Source organism: Wyeomyia smithii, chromosome 2, assembly GCF_029784165.1.
Source record: "Wyeomyia smithii strain HCP4-BCI-WySm-NY-G18 chromosome 2, ASM2978416v1, whole genome shotgun sequence".
Taxonomy (NCBI): domain Eukaryota; kingdom Metazoa; phylum Arthropoda; class Insecta; order Diptera; family Culicidae; genus Wyeomyia; species Wyeomyia smithii.
Genome location: NC_073695.1, coordinates 248440246 through 248460834, shown reverse-complemented (window position 1 = coordinate 248460834; position 20589 = coordinate 248440246). Strand labels below are relative to the sequence as shown.

Here is a 20589-nt window from a genome sequence, read left to right as displayed (position 1 = left end):
TGGTCGATTTGAGTTGATTGGTTTACTGAAGTACCTTCCACCGATTGTATCAACGGTAATTACCGAATGATGCATGTAATTGAGTTACTACAATGTGTGTACGAGTAGCACCATAATATTATTTTTACAGTTGTAACAGCAAACCAAACCAACAAAAGTAATTAAAATGTATCACCTCCAGTAGGGCCAGACACTGGTGATGCTCTTTTGCTTTAAACTTTAAACCATTTATCTACCATCTGATTGAGCTGTCAATTTCATTCGCGCGCAATTCCGGTCACATCATTAAGCTCGTAACATCAGCAGCAGCGCCAAGATTTACCTAGTCCGTTTGCTTTCTTAAAATAGCTATCAAAAGCACAACACGCATATCCGGCAGGCAGCACGAGGAACGTTGATCGAACGATTTTCCTCCCTCATCGTGCTCTGCCAGCGTCAATCCCGCAATTTCCAATTACGGTGTCATTTTCAGAACCCAATAAACAAACATATTAAACTACATAGTTACGTCGTAATACGAAATTGATTGGAAATATCATTTTATTGGAGCAACATTATGCTTCACCCGGCGCGCCGCACCGCTCCGTGTCTCCTAGAACCAGCAGTCCAACAGCCAATTCCGGCCGTGTCATATTTTTCCAAACATAATATGAGACAGTAGGGGACTAAAACCCGACAAATGTGTGTTGGGTACGGTTGAATGCATAGGACTATAGGGCCGGGCCTGGGTATATCGAAAAGCCATGCTCCGGTTCTTCGATAGGTAGTAGAGATATGGAAGATACTCGAACGCGCGGCGCTACGGCAACCATAACATAACTCCTTCTGCTTTATGGCAGTTCTTGCCTCTGTGAGAGTGCGGATCGGACGGGAACAGTCTGCGGAAGTCTGCTCATGACATCGTCGTCTCGAAGGAGAGGAACGACGTCGTTGTCGTCGGAACAAGTCTTTCGCAGTAACATTCGCCAGAACGGAGAGGGGATTGCATTCCAGCAGTTATGTAAGCTAGCAACTATGGAATGAATGCTCTAAGGGATGGGCAAAATTATTAACTTTTATGCTAGTTTTATATGTGTGTGTACTTCGTTCGTGTGCGAACCCGGAGAATGTTTGCTGTGCTGTGTGTGACGCTCTAGGTATGGTGGTGCTAAAGTTGATGACTTTGTTCGTTCCCGGCTTGCGCCGCTATGGGTCTCTATTATTTATTGGATCGATTTTTGGCATAATGAACTGAAACATTCCAATGTTTCGAACGCATCCTTCAGAATCTCCGCTTTTGCTATTAACTGTACGTTACCATATCTGCTGTCAGAATTTAAGCTGCTCTGCACCGGAGTGGGTCAGAGTGCAGACGATCTCGAAACCCATATAATTTCGACAACAGACGAGATAATCGAAAAATATCGTTGAGGGTTATGGAAGGTTAAAGAAGGATAAGCGAGCGCATCGAACGCTGGAACGATGATTTTACTTTCGAACATTGGTTGCCCATCAAATTGATGAGAAGCACAGTTTATACCAGTTGGATACAGCCGGGTTTTATGGGGAATTTTTTTCCTATGATGAGAGAAGTCGTTCTTCAGTCGCTCGGTTTTCTGGCTAAGAATGCAAATTTTCCGCTACAAGGTGGTCGACTCGGGTGGAAAATTGCACCGAGAAAATAGAAATATTTTCGATCATGTGACTTTTTGCCGGACAATGAACAGGAAATTCTCGATCGGAATTTAAATCCAACATATGCACCAAAGATGTTTAATAGAACCAGGTCACTCGAATATCCTGTTAATGGATAAACGAACACAAGAGATTAATGCCTCTAAAAATATTGAAGAAAGTTTGTTAGGTCAATATTTCTGGATGCTGTGATTGAAGGTTTGGAACACATAAAAAAAAATTATTCTATAATGTCAGTGATTGAGCTCAATTCGGGATTATTTTCTGTTTTGAAATTATTTGACGATTGCCAGAGATTCCAAGTATAGTTTAGATTTTTTTTCTGGGATTTTGAAATGTTATCAAAGATTGTGTACCTAGTTTGAGCCTGTGTTGGCAATCAAATCATACTTAATTCATCTTAAGGAGTCTCAGCGGTCTTTAGTGATTCTGGAAACGAATTTGGAATTGAAGATATTTTTTTAAACCTTTTTCGAACTTCAACAGTCTGTTTCAGCTATTTCGAGCTTCTTTGAAATTTAATTCTGTCGTTCTCTGGGATTTTTTTTTTAAATTAATCTCTCTGAATTCATTTTTCGGTTATTAGTTAATATTTTTTCGGTTATTAGTTGATATTTTTAAGTTTTTTTTTTTATGATTCTGAGATCAATTTGGAATCAAGTTTCTCAGTTTTTTTTTGCCTCCAGACTCAATTTTTTAAAGTGTTCTCAAGCAGTGTTTATCTACGTTTACCTTTGCAGACTTGAAGAATTGTATGTTCCGATTTTGAGTCGAATTTGATACGGAATTTGCTTGCAGCCTTCACAAACGCCTAGGAGCTTTTTTAATTAAAATTCCAGTAGGAAATCGTTTTTTTAACCTTTTTCTGATCTGTTTAGGTCTTTACAATCTAGAGTTTCTAGGTTGAATTCTGTCAATTTTTGGAAAGAATTTTGAATAATACCGATTTTTTTGGGTTTCCGAATTTTTTGAACGATGATTCCTATGATAACATTTTTAACGTTTCTGGTCTGTTAGGTTTTTTTGGTGTTTCTAGGCTTATCTTCTTCTTCTATACCTATAAAAATGCAGTCCGGTCTGTCTGTCTGTCTGATCCATACAGGCTCGGAAACTGCCGAACCGATCGACGTGAAAATTTGTATGTAGGGGTTTTGGAGGCCGAGAAAGGTTCCTATGATGGTTTGAGACCCCTCCCTCTTCTGGAAGGGAGGGGTCCCATACAAACGAATTACAAATTTCTGCACATCTCAAAAACTAACTAAGCAAATAGAACCAAATTTGGCAGGTGGATGTTTTTAGGGGTAACAAATATATCCAAAATGGTGTGACACCCCGCCCTCATCTACAAGGGAGGGGTCCCAAATAAATGTAACACGAATTTCGCACAGCTCGAGAACCAATCAAGCAAATATAACCAAATTTGGCAAGTGAATGCTTTTAGGTGTAACAAACATGTTCATAATGTTTCGACACCCTTCCTTCTTCTGACATATCTCCAAATACCATTTCGAAATCTAAGATGGCGACTTCCGGTTTCTGAAAAACAGCGGCAAATGACCAAATACACCCAATATGGGTATTTCCGGAATTGTTATGATGCACTGAAGTCACAAATCGACCTATCGACCTCAGACAACATTTTGAATTGGAAGATGGCGACTTCCGGTGTCTGGAAAACAGCCAAAAATGTCAGAATACCACCCAATATGAGTGTTTCTTTAACCAGAATGACGCTCAGGGGTCAGAAATTGTCTCCAAATGCCATTTTAAAATTCAAGATGGTGACTTACGGTTTCTGAAAAATAGCCTGAAGTGACCAAATACCACCCAATATGTGTATCACCGGATCCAGAATGATGCAAGGAGCTAAAAATTACCCTCAGACACCAGTTTGAATTGTAAAATGGTAACTTCTGGGAAACAGCCGAAAATAACCGAATACTACTACATATGGATATTTCCGTAATCGAAATGATGTATAGAAGCCAAGCATTGACCCTGGACACCATTTTGAATTCGAAGATGACCACTTTCAGTTTCTAAAAAACAACGAAAATAACTGAAATGCATTCAATATATTTCCGGAATAGAGGTGATGTACAAAAACCAAAAGTCGAAAATGTTGTCATTCCGATAAAACCAATCATTTCAAATGATATAAACTATCATTTTTTTATACCGTTTGAAACGGTTTATTTAGTACAGCGTTTCATGATTTATTTTAGTTCGATTTGGAATTATTTTTATCATTACTAACTTTTTTAGTCATTTTCACGTGATTTAAAACCTAATTCGGGCGTTTTCTGAGGTTAAATTCTTCGTTTGATTTCTCTGACCTATAAAAGCGTTTTTGCTTATTATCTAGCTTAATTTTGGAATCCTCTCGTTGCACGATTTGTTTTACCTTGAGAAGTGGTTCGAGTTCTAAGCATAATTATGAATCAACTTGGCTCTGACTTTTGCTAGCCTCTAGAAAGATTCCATTCCTCAATTTTAGATTATTCTTTTTAAGAGATTTTTTGGACTTTGAAACCCTTTTCAGTGATTTTGCACTACGTTGGATATCACATTATTTTGTGACCCCTTCTGGTTCTGAGATAAATTTAGAATTAATTTTTTGGTTTTAATGGCCTCAGGAGTAAATTTTTCTAGATGTCCCCAAGCAATAATGTTCCTCAAAAACCTTTGCTAATATAAAAAACATTTTTTAGCCTTTTGAATTTATTTTTGTCGGTTTTGAGAAATAATATTATTAATTCAGTCATGAAGGGTTTAGCCGTTTAGTAATGATTTCTAGGATAGCAATTTTTTTACGTTTCGAATTTTTGGAAGTGTTTTTGGCGGTTCTAAGATTAAAATTAAAGCTAAAATAAAATCCTCTAATTGACTTTTCCAGCGTTTTCAGAAGTGATTCTTCAACAACTTCTAATTTAAGATTTTATTCGTTTGATTTGCTTGCCTTTTAAGGCAATGTTTTGATTATTTCAAAGCTACTAAATGATCAATAAATTTATTCTCGTGACTTTTTAATTTTTCAATTTTGTTGTTTGTTGTTCGCGGTAAGGAGAGGTTTCGGTACGCTAACGTGTCGCGATACCTACATACCGCTGATGGGACTGCCATCTGAGGTGTAGCTGCCGGGATATAGCACTTCATGATTCAGCCGCCCGGTCCGGGTCAGACGCTGTTGTACGCCGCCCCTAACAGCCGCGTACGGTCCCCCTTCACAGTCAGCATACGACCAAAGTTTCCACTGGGGGTTGGTCACCTAATCTCCGCTAAGGTTACTCGTATCTTGGTCGGCATCTCGTGGAGGTTGAGATAGGAGTTGCTTGACAAAGGTGAGTGACCACATTATGGTCTCAAGTTACACGTTGACATTCACAGAAAAATTTATAGATAAAAACCGATTTTGAGAAGGGGTGTATCATGCAAAAACTCTATTTCGTCTTATCCAACGTACAGATAAAAATCGCAGTATCTAGCCTTTTTTTCTTTAAAATTTTAACTGCAACTTTGATGAAAATTAGAAAAATATTTCTATCATCCAACTGTTATGTGGATTGATCGAGAAACCAAATATGCCAAAGGTAACACCTTGTTCTATGAAACAATCTTGCTGGAGACATTGAGTCTAACAAATGAATTGTTCACAGTAAAATCTAGAACGATCATGATTTGTCGAGTTAAGACCACTGTGCACTGTGGGATTTTCAAATATCCAATAACCATTTCCATCAATTGTAAATGACATGAGATATAATATTTGGAATGTGTAGAAAATATTTAGGAAGTTATTTCATGAAATAATGGTTGAAAAACTTGCTTTACAATAAAAAAATATATATATGAAGAAAAAATAAATAAATAAATACAATAAATATTTCGTTTTTTGTACTTTACGACCTTCAAAAAGGCATTACTCAAACATGTACTGTACGACGATTCTGAAAATTTGACAAGAAATTCAGGACGTCATAAACACCGTGCGAGGCTTTCCTGCTTCGGTTTTTTACTTCTCCTCTTCTGGTTATCTTACGACCTTTGCAAAAAAGGTTAGGAGAAATTCCTTTTCGCTAGACATAAGAACACCCTTCGACGGGATCTTCAGCTTACCCTTATCTGGGGCAAGAAGGAAAAAATGTAAATGTATAAATGTAAACGCTTTATTTTCCCCTCCCGCTCTTCGTACGCGGGACATGCCGAAAGATCCTGCCGAGAGCCCCCACAATAAAAACCCTTTTCAGTGTCCTCGTTGCAGGCGGTCTTCTCCATTTACCGTATCCTGCTTTGTAGTAGACTGTATGACCCAACTGCTTGCAATTCTGGCAGTACATGGTCCACGGTATAGAAAGGCGTACAGGCAGAGGAACCTTGTCCAAAAGGATAACAAGCAAAGCAAAGCAATGCCTTGGTGCTACATTCCGATTCGGAACTTGACCTTTTGTTTTTTATACGCAGACTTCGCAGCCGACTGTTTGGCGGGGCCAGCGCTACGATCCCTACTGACACTAACAGTCTCTCCCAAGCCGAGACTCGAGTCTACAACGACTGGCTTGTTAGGCCAGCATCGTACCTCGAGACCATCTGGGAATACAGATCCAGGAAAGTCACCTGTAAGAAATTTCTTTTTCCTGCTTCGATGGAATTGCCTTCAATCCAGTATCTTTACATTTTGCATCACGGGAATTTTAAAACAGACCACCTCATGACGCAAAATGTCATCGAAAGTGAAATTCCCTGCAGTAACCATACCGTCGATCTCTACATCCTTGGAAGGATGTACCCGCAATACTCACTTGTGAAAAGCTCGCAGCCAGCAATCGCGTTTGTTTGCTTCAAGCTATTTACGACAACCCTGGTGATTGCGGCTACGCCCGGAAACTTTTTTGCAAGGTCTTTGCCAATTTGAAAAATGTTCAAAGGTTATTCATGGGTCGGAAGAAGATAACTTATGGACTTTTTGAGGCATCTGATTAGGCTTTTAATCGTACTTCCCGAACTTTTGGTACTGGGCTAGGTTCAGGGGAAGGTAGAGGGGAACTGATGGAAGGGATTGAAATCTTCTCCCCCATTTGTATTAATATCCAAGAATAATTCCACCTGCTTATTATTCATGATATTCAATCTATTAAATTATTAGGTGATTTAATAACACATTAAATATATTTTTACAATTAGATGAAGTCAATACGATAATCGATAACCGTAGCTGCTGTGGTGGCATAGGGAATATGCTTCGACTGGTGGACGGTACCAAAAACATGCACAATGCACAAAATCCTTACCCCCGCTGCTGGACGGCTATTGTCTAATCATCGCCGGTACCGAAAAACAGAAGCGGTACACATACTGTCTGAATAAAAGGCGGTATTGTTTTTTCGAGCGAGCAAAATGCTGACGGAACATTATAAGAACGACACAGATTAAAATAATGATTTTTTTTCTATTTTTTTTGTTGTGCTTTATTTTCTTTTTCCAACCATAAAGCCACATTTGCACAAGTTTTTCTGAAAGCCTAATCAATAATGTTTATTAATATAATACACTTAATAGTTATTCTTTTACACAGTGCAATAATTTTTTTGGCCTTGGGTATGATTTCTGATGTATTTTCATGCAAAAACAAATTTCCCTGAATTTGGACAAATTTCACCTTAAGGGGCAACAATAGCGCCATTTTGATTTTTTGAGAAATCCGAAAATTTCAATGTTTCTTCGACGCCATTTTGTTTTGAAACTTTGGCCCTGAAATTCAAAATTTTAAGCGTTTGTCTACATTATAGCATTTTCTCACCCAAATTAAAAAAACAGATCTTATATGAGCATGAGCATGAGCATGAGCATGATTGACCGCCCGCGGCTGCTACTCCGTTATTTCCAGATCAGCAGTAATTACACAGAGAACCAATAGATGATGCTTGGGACCAACATGCATCCTCAATGTGTAAAAACTGGTGACCTTAATCTGTTTATCCCTTTCCGACCGGGCTCATATGAATGCGTAGATAGAAGGTTACTTAAACTAAACCTTCTCTTTCGCTTTTTGAAAGTCTTATTCATTGTTTTATTGCTCACAACGCTAGTGTCAACATCGCAGCTGCTACGAAAAATAAGAAACCGAAGCAAGCAAGTGTTTTTATATAGGAATTACTTTGATTTAAGTTTTGTTATCCGTCATTTTTTACCTAAACAATTTTGTGGGCTCGGTCGGAAAGGGTTATTAGGCAATACCAGCGCCGGCCGCATCCGAATGCAGGTCAAAGAAGGAGTTTGTATAGGCAAATGTTGACGTGATACTCGCTTTATGGAAGCCGAGAACACCTCTGCACTTCCACGAGAAATCACTGGGATGTTGAAGAAAGGGCAAGGAATACAGCAGAATTCGTTTTGGTAAACGACGCGCTGATTTCGAGCGTCGGGTTCTTCAGAACAAGTGTCGCGCCAACAAGTTCATTACATACGCCTCGATATTCATAATGGGATTCGAACTTATTCAGTTTGACAATGTAACACCGCAACAATAAATCGTACGCAAGGATACTGGATCTTTGACCGAATTGAGACAACTTCAAATGATCGGATATCTCCTCGTAAGATGATCCTCTTTATATTTATCTTATAGTTGTTAAACAGATCTTTTATCGGACAAAAACTGAGCTCAAAATGGTGATTCTTCATAAACATTTTTGGTGTGGTTTTGATTCATTTCACAAAGCAAAATATTATTATATAAGTAGGGCCCATATAATTGGCTCCGTAAAACAATAATTTGTGTTTTGCCTTGTCAAATAAATGATGTGTGAACAAAAAAAAAAGAAATATGTAGAGCATTAATAGATCTGCTAATGTTTAAATGTGGCAGTCAAATTATGTCCTATATGGAGGAGAAAAGTCTCAGAAATCGATTAGTAGGTGTCTGATACACGTGAAATGTCAGCAGAATGTCAATTTTTTCCCGATTCCCCTACAATACTGAAATAAGTTTATCTCGACGTAAGATTAACTTATTTGAAATCTGTTTATTGTAATACTAGACTGCCCCGCCTATTTTTGTGTTTAATTTAATAATTTTCAACATTCCAAATTCATTGATTTCTTGCGATTTGTTTATATCGTTGAAATTATTGGTTTTATCGGAATGACAACATTCTCGACTTTTGCCTTTAGTACATCATATTTTCGTTGTTTTCCAGAAACTGAAAGCGGTCATCTTCGATTTCAAGATGGTGTCCAGGGTCAATGCTTGGCTTCTATATATTATTTCGATTACGGAAATATTCATATGTAGTAGTATTCGGCTGTTTCCCAGAAGCTGCCATCTAACAATTCAAAATGGTGCCTGAGGTCAATTTTTAGCTCCATACATCATTCTGGTTAAAGAAACACTCAACAACAACACATTGGATGGTATTTGGTCACTTTAGGCTATTTTTCAGAAACCGGAAGTCAGCATCTTAGAATTCAAAATGGTGTCTGTGGTCGATTCTAGCTCCTGTGTATCATTCTGGTATCGAAGCATCTCATATTGGATGGGAATCGGCCATTTTTGGCTGTTTTTTAGAAACCGGAAGTCGCCATCTTGGATTTCAAAATGGTATTCAGAGACAATTTCTGGCCTCTGAGCGTCATTCTGGTTGAAGAAACACCCATATTGGGTGGTATTTGGTCATTTTCAGCAGTTTCCCATTCACCGGAAGTCGTAATCTTACAATTCATAATGTTGTCTGAGATCGATTTGTGGCTTCAGTGCATCATTACAATCCCGGAAATACCCATATTGAGTGTTATTTGGTCATTTGCCACTGTTGTTTAGGAACCGGAAGTCGCCATATTGGATTTCAAAATGGCATTTGGAGACAATTTCTAGCCTCTGAGCATCATTTTGGTTGAAGAAACACCCATATATGGTTGTTTTTGGATCATTTTCGGCAGATTTATGCTCTAAGAAAAAAAATATTTCCAGTATGAAAAATATAGATAGACACTATGAAATTTAGAACTTAAAAGAGAGCTCAACACTGTTTTCAAGGCAACTTGAATTTTCAGGAAGGAAAAATAACAAGCTTATGATGATTAACTTTCAAAATTCATAAATTTTCCAATTGTTCAAAAATCAGAAAATAAACTCTAAATTCGAAATTTTTATTTAAAAAAATTGATTTTTTTTAAACTTGAAGTTAATCCATAATTTCTGATGGAAAGTTTAGATTGGAGGACATTGAGATAAATTTGGTCATAAAAATTGGGTTTTAAGGCATTTTTTTGAATTTAAACTTTTTTAAGGAGAATAACGGATGACAACTAAATATTTGGATTTTTTGATGCGAACAAATTCAGCAACAAACACGCTCAGAGAGAATTGAGAATATTTTTGTTTGAAATTAAATTTTCATTCATATGAAAGCTCTCTCTCTCCTCTTCAGTATTTTCGTTTCTGCATGTACAGTTCTGTTCAAAATGGCGTCGAAACAGGAAACGTTGCGCAAGAGCATTGTACAGTTCCAACCAGGCTTGTAAACGGTCACCATTTTCATTTGATCTCGCTTCCTTAGCGTGCGTCACAGTCGGCTTTCGCTCGTAAATGTAAAATAACCAAACCATCGCCGCTCAGCTCACAGAAAGAAAAGGATAGTCAAACGACACTTGCGTATCAAAGAGATGCACACTGTCAATCGTTTAGCGATGTTATTTCGGCCTATTTCTATCTACTTCGTTCATTTATGTTGAGAAATAATATTACAAGATCAATGATATAAATAATTTCCAGAATACACGCACTCAATGTGCGTAATTCTCATTTCTAGGAAAAATGTCAAAATACGATTGAGGAAAACAATGTCGTGATGGCGATACTCATTTGACATGTTTGTTTAAGAATGTATTCAGACAGCGAGCCTTGGTAGCGTCAGAGGAAGAAGAAGACGATTATCGCAGTGAAAAGTGGTTCTACCGTGACCATTTCGAAGCCTGGTTCTAACTGAACTGCACAAAAATTTTGGCAAAAAGTTTGCGGTAAACCATTTTGAAAGCGAAAATCTTACGGTTTCGACTAGCCCTCGACAATAATACACCAGGAAGGTAGTGTAAGACTGGTCAGAGTTTTGGACAAAAAAGGACTTTTCCTTCTTGTCTATATCATGGTTCAAGCCTAGTGGTTTGGTTATCAATCAAGATGTGTACCAGAACGAATTTTTGAACAAAATTTTGATTCCATTTCTTCAAAAACACCATACCGATGAAAGTTATGTGTTTTGGCCAGATAAAGCTTCATCACATTACGTCAACAAGGCACAAACGTTCATGAACAACCACTCGAATCCATTTGTACACCAAATACGCAACCCAACAAACAAACAAAATTTGAGTTGTTTGGCGTATAAAAACAACTGGAGAACAAGGCACTGCAAACAGTTGATTTGTAGAATCAAAAGATGCATCCGAAAAGTGGACGTGAATACCGTACAGCGCTCTTGTTTCGGTTTCTTGACAAAGCTTCGTCTATCAAACGATTCAGGCGTATCTCAAATATTCATTTTTTTTGGTTATAATGAATTCTTCGAGTGCAATAAATCAGCTTCTGTTCTAGTACATCGACACATTTTTTGACAGCATGAGAATAAAATTTCAAATTCACCCTCACCCGTTAACATTCCTGTGATGTAATATGATTTTTAAAATAATTTCAAATCATAAAGCGCTAGTTTATCAACACTCCGTTTTTGAGATATTTCAAAATCAGTTTTAAATTCGATTTTTCAAGAAAAATATGTCTTTTTGTAAGTTATTTATGATTCTCTTAAGTCAACCAAAGATTCATAGAAATGCATGATTGATATTACACAATTTAATCTTCGACAACTCGTTCATAAAAAGTTTTTCTACACAACTGAAGATGTCTGAGCTACAAAGCTTCAAATAAAGTATATGATAAGATACACACACCCTCTTTAAAAAGCACTTTGAGGTCTAAAAAAATCCTCCACATGTGAAAACTATTCAGTTTGCTCATGTGCTAAGCTTCACTCAAATAAAAAAACGGTACACGAAATTGTTGCGTATTTTCAGATCATTTCGCATACATTTCCTCAAACGACACAAAGCGTCAACAAAGATGTGCTCCTCTTTCTGCTAATTATCTTGTAACGACAAAAAGTGTTGAATTTATTACTATACAAATAGTTAATTAAATGTAACATTTATGCAAAGACTCGCCCTTAAAATTACCTTTTCACTAGGGCTTATCAAAATTAGTAATCCAAATGTAGCAATTAAAAGGACCAGCCCAAAATCAATGAGAAACGTGTACTGTGAGAGAAATTTTGAGATCACAACTTTCACCCCCCACCCTGGGACCGTCTGCTGCCGCCCTTTTCGTTAATTATTGGCCAGCAACCGCAATATTTTAAGTAAACAACAACATTCCGGCACATGTTCAGCCAATTGTTTAAAGATAAAGCCGTCGTCCTGGTCTGGCTGGTTTACCCCCGGTTTTATGGTGGTGGTGGTGGTGGTGGGACAGGAAGGAACACCTCCGACTTGTGGTTGGACAGATGACACCACTCGCACTCGGCCCGTTCATAATGGGTCCACTACTGCCGTGTGCTGTAAATAGGTACAAGCTTGTATGCACACAACACAACCCGCTTAACGGTGGTGAACAGAAGAGAATCCTTCCGTGCATCGTGTCGTGTGTATCGTAGTCAATAAGCAGAGGAAAAATGTGTACCTCCAAACATGTGAGCACTCTCATTTCCGGATCAGACAGTTTACAGTCAGTTGGGGTAATAGTGGCACTTCACCGTGGCGTAGTGGTATTACTGTGTGTTGAGAGTATGTGATATTCGAGTAGGTATGCTGCGAGGTGGAAAGTCTACGGCGATGGCGACGGCGCCGACGGCGGTGGTGGCGGATGCTTCTAGTGCAGTTTCAGATGTGTAGGATGGTGTGTAGGTTGGCAACACTCGACCATTGACCATAATCCTAATTAAATTCTGCTGCTTGCTGGCTGTCAGATACACGCTACCGTGACCACCATCCCCGACGCCAGCCTGCCACGAAGATTGGGAGAAGCAGAAAGTTGCATAACAACCTAGCGTCTGACATGTGAACGCAACGAGCGAAGGAAGGAGGTGCTGGGTTTGGGTTGCGGGGGCGCACCTTAAATTTGTTATTACACACGAACCGTTTCCAGATGTGGTTTGCAGAGCTACAACTACATCAACAGCGAGTACCGAGCATCCAACTGATATCATTGTTGTTTATGGACTGCTGCTGCTGCTGCGGCTGCACTTCGACCGAATCCGGACCAGAGACATACCCTGCAGGGCGGTCTCTATTTGCGCATATCTTCGGTTTCGATTTATGCAGTTCATCCACAAGGATCGAGACGATGCTAGCAGGAAAATTTTGTTGGTACAAGCGAATCTGCTCCTGAAGTAGAGCGGTGCAGAGCGGGACAGAACGATGATATTGCTGACGACGACGACGACGGCGGCGGCAGTGACTACGCAATGCAGGGATTACGGTTTTTGAAACCAGTCAGACAGAAGGGCTGTATTTTACGGCTCATCCGGTCGGTTGGACAGTTCCCTATCAATGCGCCAAAAGGATTCGAAACCATTTAGCGCCTGTCGAGAGGGATCGCAGTCAAATAGCGCTGGGGAAATGGTTTGGAATTTACCTAAGCTGCTTTCGGTGGAAAAATTACCTTTTGCATTCGTTACTAGATATTTTGAATGGCAAAAAATCGAACGTACAGTCATTCCCAGTCCTGCGAGGGCCACTTATCACAAATCGACTGTGCGAATACTGTAAATTTGAAGTAGTTTTCCATTAGACGGAGGTAAACACGTATCGCTCTGAATAGGTGCAGTAAGTTGTTTGTATGCCGGTGGATTGACAGCCGCACGCACCACGCGGTACCAAGTTGTGTCTACGTGGTTGAAGCCTATTTCGTGGATGCCAATGTACCACCCACAACAGGATGTTTGTAGAATTCAAGATAGCTATTTGCTCGCTTTTAGATCGATATATAATCCACCGGCATCACATTTAGCTTGATTTTATTTCGAGTAACTGAACTTGGATCAAGAAATGAAATCGAATACTAAGAAGCGAAACTCCTCGTTAAAACAAAGTGCCTGCGTCATTTCGTTAGAAATGCCGAAAAGTGGGTCGCAATCTAATTGACGTTTAAGGCAATTAAATTTTGCTCCATCTAGGGCGGACTAGCAGGTTCAAATCGCATGGAACGCTGTCGAACCGTTCCATCATCATCATCGTCTCTACGCATCCTACCTAAAGCTTAAACCTTCTTCTTTATTAGCAAAAGTCAGTAAGTCACGACCGTGCATAACTTTCCGTTCTTCCACCCCAGTTTTCCCATCCGAAGAATTTTACCCTCCTTGCTTTTGCTGTCAGCAAGATGTCATCGTACGGAACGTAGATCCTTCTTAACATGAAGGATTAGTTTAGCAGCGTCGATGAACCAGCAATGGGTTGCACCCTCGTCGAAAAATATTGAAAATAATTTATAGACTAAATCATCGTCAGAACGAAAAATGGAAGGAGACATTTTGATGGTAATCAATCCGAATGCTCAACTAAAAACGATCGATAATTGATGCACTTACCTGGTGAATACCGGCAGCTGGGAGCCCATAATTTGCAATCGAACAAAAAGGAGTGCCACCGTCGCTACGCACAGGACAGCCAGTCTCCGGGTGGCCTCGTGTGGCCACCACCCGCTAGGCAGGGCCAGCGATTTTCCGCTCATCACGGATCGGGCCAGGTGATAGATGTCGCCGAGGCTGATCTGTAAGAAGAGAGAGAGAGAGGGTCAGTTAGTGAGTGAGAAAGAAGGGTTGAAAGGAACTGTTTGAGTGACGAAGGATTCTTGGTATTTGCGGTTGCGCTCTCAATGTTGGGTCGGGTTATTCGATTGAGGTTTTTATTGTTTAGGATTGGTGCCGTTAGGAGATACCCTTGTTGAATACATTATTGGTAAGCCTTTGGTTGAAACACTTTATTAGACGAGGGTATGATTAGCGTGAAATACGTTTGCGCAAAACATCGGAGCTGAATAAGTATTTTTTTACAATCGTAAAACTTTTACATTTGTTAATTTGTATTTCTTTTTCTTATTAAAGAAAGAGAAAGGAACATATATAACTATGAGTACAAAAGTATCAAATATATTAAACGTATCAAGAATGTAACTGTTGAATGTATAAATTAAATGTAAATTTCTAACACAATCTCCGCCATAAACTACAAAAAATAAATATATTCAAGAAAATGGAAATTCTTGCTCATATCTTCTTCATAATTGATACTACTAAGAGCTGAGAAAAAATTATTCAAGATACATTTAAAAAACTTAATGATCAACATAATATCCAACCGAAACAAATGGAAAAAACGAAAATAATAACATACAGAATAAATGAGACAAAAATTACAAAATTGGCAATAATGAAACAGCAATGATCCAAATAAACTTGAAAATAAAAATAAATTTGTAGATCCACTCAAGAAGGCCAAGTCCAACTGTCGAAACGTCGGACAAAAAACATTTTGATCCCCCGTTAAGACTGGAAAGCCGGATTTCCCAATAGACTTCACGTTACTGTTGTTTTTTGACATGATGACATGAAAAAGTTTTTATTAGAAAAACTTTTTTTCCTTAATAGTTCCTATTTTGAATTGTTCAGAATATTTTAAGGTAAGAAAATTGTCCATCTAAAAATTTTAAGTTTGAAAAATATTTAAAATGAAAGTTTTTTTTTATCATTTTTTGTCTTTAAAGTAAATTTTTCAACACAGGTTTTACTCTCAAGTTCTGACCTCTGGGCATCATTCTGGTTCCGGAAACACCCATATTAGAAACCTAGAAGTTTCCAACTTAAATTTAAAAATGGCGTCTGGAGTCGAGTTTTGGCTCTTGTGCACTGACCCAACCATTTTAGGCTGTTTTACCGGAAAACCTGGTTGAAATGTCTGTTTAACTTGTATGAGAGACCTCCCTCCTCTTCCAGCGTACGGAGGAGTGTCAAACCACCATAGAAATTTGTGTTTGATTTGTATAAGAGCCCTCCCATCCAGAGGTGGGAGGGAGTCGAACCACCATGAAAATATTTGTTGCTCCCAAAAACCTTCATATGCCAAATTTGGTTCCATTTGCTTGATTAGTTATTGAGTTGTGAAAAAACTCGAGTTTCATTTGTATGAGCCCTCTCTTCTAGACTGCCTCTTCTGGTGTCGAACCACCATAAAAATTTTTCTTGCTTTCAAAAACCTCAACATATCAAATTTGGTTCCATTTACTTGATTATTTCTCGAGACGTGCAGAAATTTGTGTTTCATTTGTATGGAACCCCTCTCTTCCAAAAGAAGGAGGGGTTTCGAACCATTATAGAAATATTTGATACCCCTAAAAACATTCATCTGCCAAATTTGGTTCCATCTACGCGGTTAGTTCTGGAGATGTGCAGAAATTTGTGTTGCATTTGTATGGAACCTCTCCCTATCAGAAGGGGGAGGGGTCTCGAACTATCTTAGTTAGCTTTCTCGGGCCTCAAAACCTCTATATACAAAATTTCACACCGATTGGTTCAGTAGTTTCCAACTTTATATGGATCAGACAGACAGACAGAGCTGCATTTTTATATGATTAGATTTTAGACCCGTATTTTTTTCGTTTGGCCCTTAGGGTAATAAGTATAATTGGGGGTTCTATCATGGAGTTGCCCTAAAAACTGACTTTTTCCAAAATCTTCACCTTTAAAAAATTTGCAATATTTGAGCCATTTAAGCGGTTTTAAATCTTTTAGCACCAAATTAAAGTCAGATTTTGGGCCTTTCAAGGAAAAATATGCCGTTTTGGAAGATTTAAAATTCAGGAAAATCGTTTGAAACTCTTCAATTGCAGTAGCTTTTGAGTCATTCCATGCTACTTCGCACATTGATCCTGATCGACCATTTCCGATTTCGCTGAAACTTTTCACAGTTGTTTCTTTTTGATAAAGAAGTCATTTCATGATATCAGTTCTTCATGTAGACTCGCGACTGCTGCTTCAAAAGGGCCTATTCAAAATGGGGACTTATAGGTAAAAATTTCTAAATCAGGAAAACGACATGTTTGATTGCAATGGTGTCTTTAGCAAAATACGTATAACTTGGTTACCGTGTGCGTTCGTTTTATTTTTACAACTTTCTAATAACACGCCAGTGAGTAACGAATATTCCATTTCAACAGGGCCAGTATAAAAATGTTCGATTATGGTACAAAAACAGTGCGTTGGATTGGTATCATGCTCTTAGTGATAAATGTTCAACATTGTTATGTGTAGCTAGAAAAAAAACACCCAAAAAAAAGTTCAGAGTGAAAATGTCAAAATACTCGAACGTTGATAGCTTTTTTGTTTTTCATTTTAACATCACCAAACTTTGACAGATAGTAGAACATATTGTCATCTTCAACCTACAACTTTTCTGAAGACACCACTTCATTCAAATTAGCCGTTTTTCTGTTAAAGAAATATTGATCTATCAGTCACCATTTTGAATAGGCCCTTTTGAAGCAGCAGTCACGAGTCTACATGAAGAACTGATATCATAAAATGACCTTAACTATTAAATCAAAAGAAACAACTGTGAAAAGTTTCAGCGAAATCGGAAACGACATGCCAAAAAAATATTTTTTTTTGACTTTGTTCTCTATACTGGAATTCTGTAAAAAAGGAAATGAAACTGGCAAATGTTTCGTCAGATTTCAAACGATAATAACAGCATAACCACATTAAGGATAACAATTGGATAGATAAAACGTTGGACAATTTTGTATTACGCTATTTATTACTATTATGTCATTGCTCAGCGCTGAATTTTGATAAAAAGTTTCAAGAACAAATTTAGGCGAACAAGAACCAATCACACGCGAGCATTCCTAGCACAAACAACATGAATGGACACCAACCATTCCCTCTAATATTCCCTTTATCAATATCAAAACAAAAATTGACAGAGTCCCCCCGTTCCAATAGGTCAATTTATGTTTGCTTCCATGAACTTCGACTGATTTGATGTCTTGAAGGTAAAGACTTTTTGAAAGGTTTGAAACAACACTTTTTCCTTGAACAATTTCTAAATCTGTTGTTAGAACGTAAAAACTGATGTCTTGAAAGAAAACATGCAACACGATAAAAGCAACAGTACCGTCCCAAGTAACCAAAAGTTCGGATAAAAGTAGAATTCATAGACTAATCAGCTAATCAAACGATCATGAATAGAATTCTATTCAGCTCAATTTTCGAGTAATTAACCGTACTTTCAAGTTCGCATTTGTTGAATAAACTACGAGTAGCATGCAAAGCAGCTTCTAAACCGAACTAGAAAGTTCACATCAAGTTCGGATAAGTCGCTGAACAGCGCGCCATTCAGCTTGAAAAGAAAACTTCAAAAAACTTAAAATAAAAATCAATTTGTAATTTTTCAATTCCCTTCCACTCATTATTCGTGTTGGTATAATCCCATGATAATCATTTACTGAAGAAATCTAGATCAGAAGAATAATTACCTGGCTCCATTTATTTTAAATTTCATATTTTTTTCGCAACTTACTACACCAAGCTTCGAACTCGAGACCTCCCTCTTTGAAGTCTAGATTCATACCACTGCTCCGTTCCCGCTATATGCGCGGCATCGATTTTACTCGATGTGCTGATTTCTCTTCGTTACCTACACGTTCATGGCCAGGAACTTACCGGGTCTCTCTTTCAGCTTGAAAGTTCAGATAAAGTACAGGCGGAACCTCATGCGAACTAGGAAGTTAAGAAAAGGCTGACGCGGAACTTTTACTAAACTTTCAAGTTCAGAAAAAGTACACGCGGAACGCAATCTGAACTTAAGTCTGACAGTTCTCTAGTTTGTTTTGATTTGACTGCAGTTTGTTGGTTATGTAATTGAAAAAGGTTGTGTACGCAATATTTTCCTTTTAAACGTTTGTTAAACATTTATTCTGGTAAGCAGTATATACAAAATATGATAAATGATCAAAATCGATTGAAACTTTTTAGATTAATAGATATGCTGTTTGCCGTAGTCGAAACGAGTCGTTGGTGACATAGAAAACTCTCGGTGGTGTCCGAGAAATGGATTCGGACCTCCAGAACCGGCAACATCATGCTGTGGCCGAACGTAAAAAACACCCAATATTTTGACAAAATGCTAAGGAATAAAACATCACGCGCAAACAAGTGTCTAACGGAAATTCACAGCTTACATCCGGTTTATTTTTTCTGTTAATCTGAATTCATAATTGATTTCCTGTAAGATAACAAAAAAAAGTGTTTAGGTAGAGAAATCCTTTAAACACCCTAATATTACCTATTGGAATTATAGCTTTGTTTTCCTTTTGTCGTTTATTTAGAAAAAAAAAAATTCGGTGATAATAGAATAAACCACTTTTATTTATTGTTTTGAAAAACCCATTTTTCATCACTAATCGTGGAGCAAACTTCACTTTCGCCAAAGCCGAGTCGGAACTTAGCATGACCATTAAAGTGGAAATAAAGTACGACATAGACTTCTCCTGAACTTTCGTGCTGATTAAAAGTACGGATAAAATGCTAACCGAACTTTAATTTCCGGTGGCTTAGAAGTTCACGTATGAACTTTATGTGAACTTCAAGGTTCCAATGAAGAGGAACAAGCAGCTTATCCTGAACTTTCATGGTGATTAGAAGTACGGATAAAATGCTAACCGAATTTTAATTTCCGATGGTTTGTGCAGTTCACCTGTGAACTTTGAGGTTCTAATGATGAGTAGAAAGCAGCTTCTACTGAACTTTCGTGCTGATTAAAAGTACGGATAAAATGCTAACCGAACTTTAATTTCCGAGGGTTTGAAGTTCACGTGTGAACTTTTTGTGAACTGTAAGGTAAACGGAAACAAGCAGCTTCTCATGAACTTTTAAGTTGCATTCAGGTTTTGACAGTACTTTATTTAGAATGAAGTTCGGTTTGTGAGTAATGTGTCCTGTTGTTCAGTAAGAAAGTTCCACGGAACCAAATCTGAACTTTATGTGAACTTCTAAGTTCGTGTGTTAAGTGAAACTCGAACTTTTGGTTGCTTGGGGTACTATGTATGTGTAGCAGAGAGCCGCAGGTCTCTCTTCGTCTATGATTGCAGCGGTACACTTCTATTCGTACATTTCAGCGGTGCACTTCTATTCGTACATTTTTATACGTGTGCAATCGAGGAAAAATTGCATTGCTGCTGCTGATGGTGATTAAAAGTTTGTGTCATGAATATGATTACCATAAATCACCCTACAAGAATAGCACATTTTTGCGAATAAGTTAAAATTATTCATTATGATAACGTTCATTATGATAACGTTCATTATGATAACGGATTTGGTTTTTGAGGAAATAGAGTTTTTTCCAGACACATTACGAGAAATTCTTGGTGAAGAAGCAACAACAACGATATGCTTGTGCCGTGTCAAAAAAATGCTGTTTGCACAACAAAATACTACAGGCACAACATCGCCTAATGTAAACGAAATACTTTCGAGGATTGGTAAATATATTTAAAAAAATAGATTTTAAGGAAAGGCTGAGAATAAAAATACGTGAGTCACTGAGCACACGAATTGATTCTGTTTGCGGGATCTGTAACTTTTGTAACAAAAACTCCTCTAATCACAGTGTTTAGTCCTACGTCAATATTCCATACAACCCTAGGGCAGTATACCTTGTAGTTTATGAGCTGAATATAACATTTTGTACTATTAATCGCTTTTTGGATCACGGCTGTCGATCACGAAATAGTTTTTGTTTGATCGATGTGACGTCACCGGTCTTTCAGAAAAAAAATACGACGCGAAAAAAAGTTTTTTTTCCAACAAT

The 20589-nt window shown here is 38.0% G+C and overlaps 1 protein-coding gene across 1 annotated transcript in view; it reads right to left on the bottom strand.

Annotated features, from left to right (window-relative positions):
• Positions 1 to 20589, bottom strand: part of LOC129720923 (protein O-mannosyl-transferase Tmtc3) — a 555673-nt gene that overhangs the window by 63005 nt on the left and 472079 nt on the right. The window contains exon 7 of the mRNA XM_055672830.1: positions 14310 to 14491. Within this exon, the coding sequence (XP_055528805.1) occupies positions 14310 to 14491 (182 nt within the window). The remainder of the gene's footprint in view (positions 1 to 14309; positions 14492 to 20589) is intronic.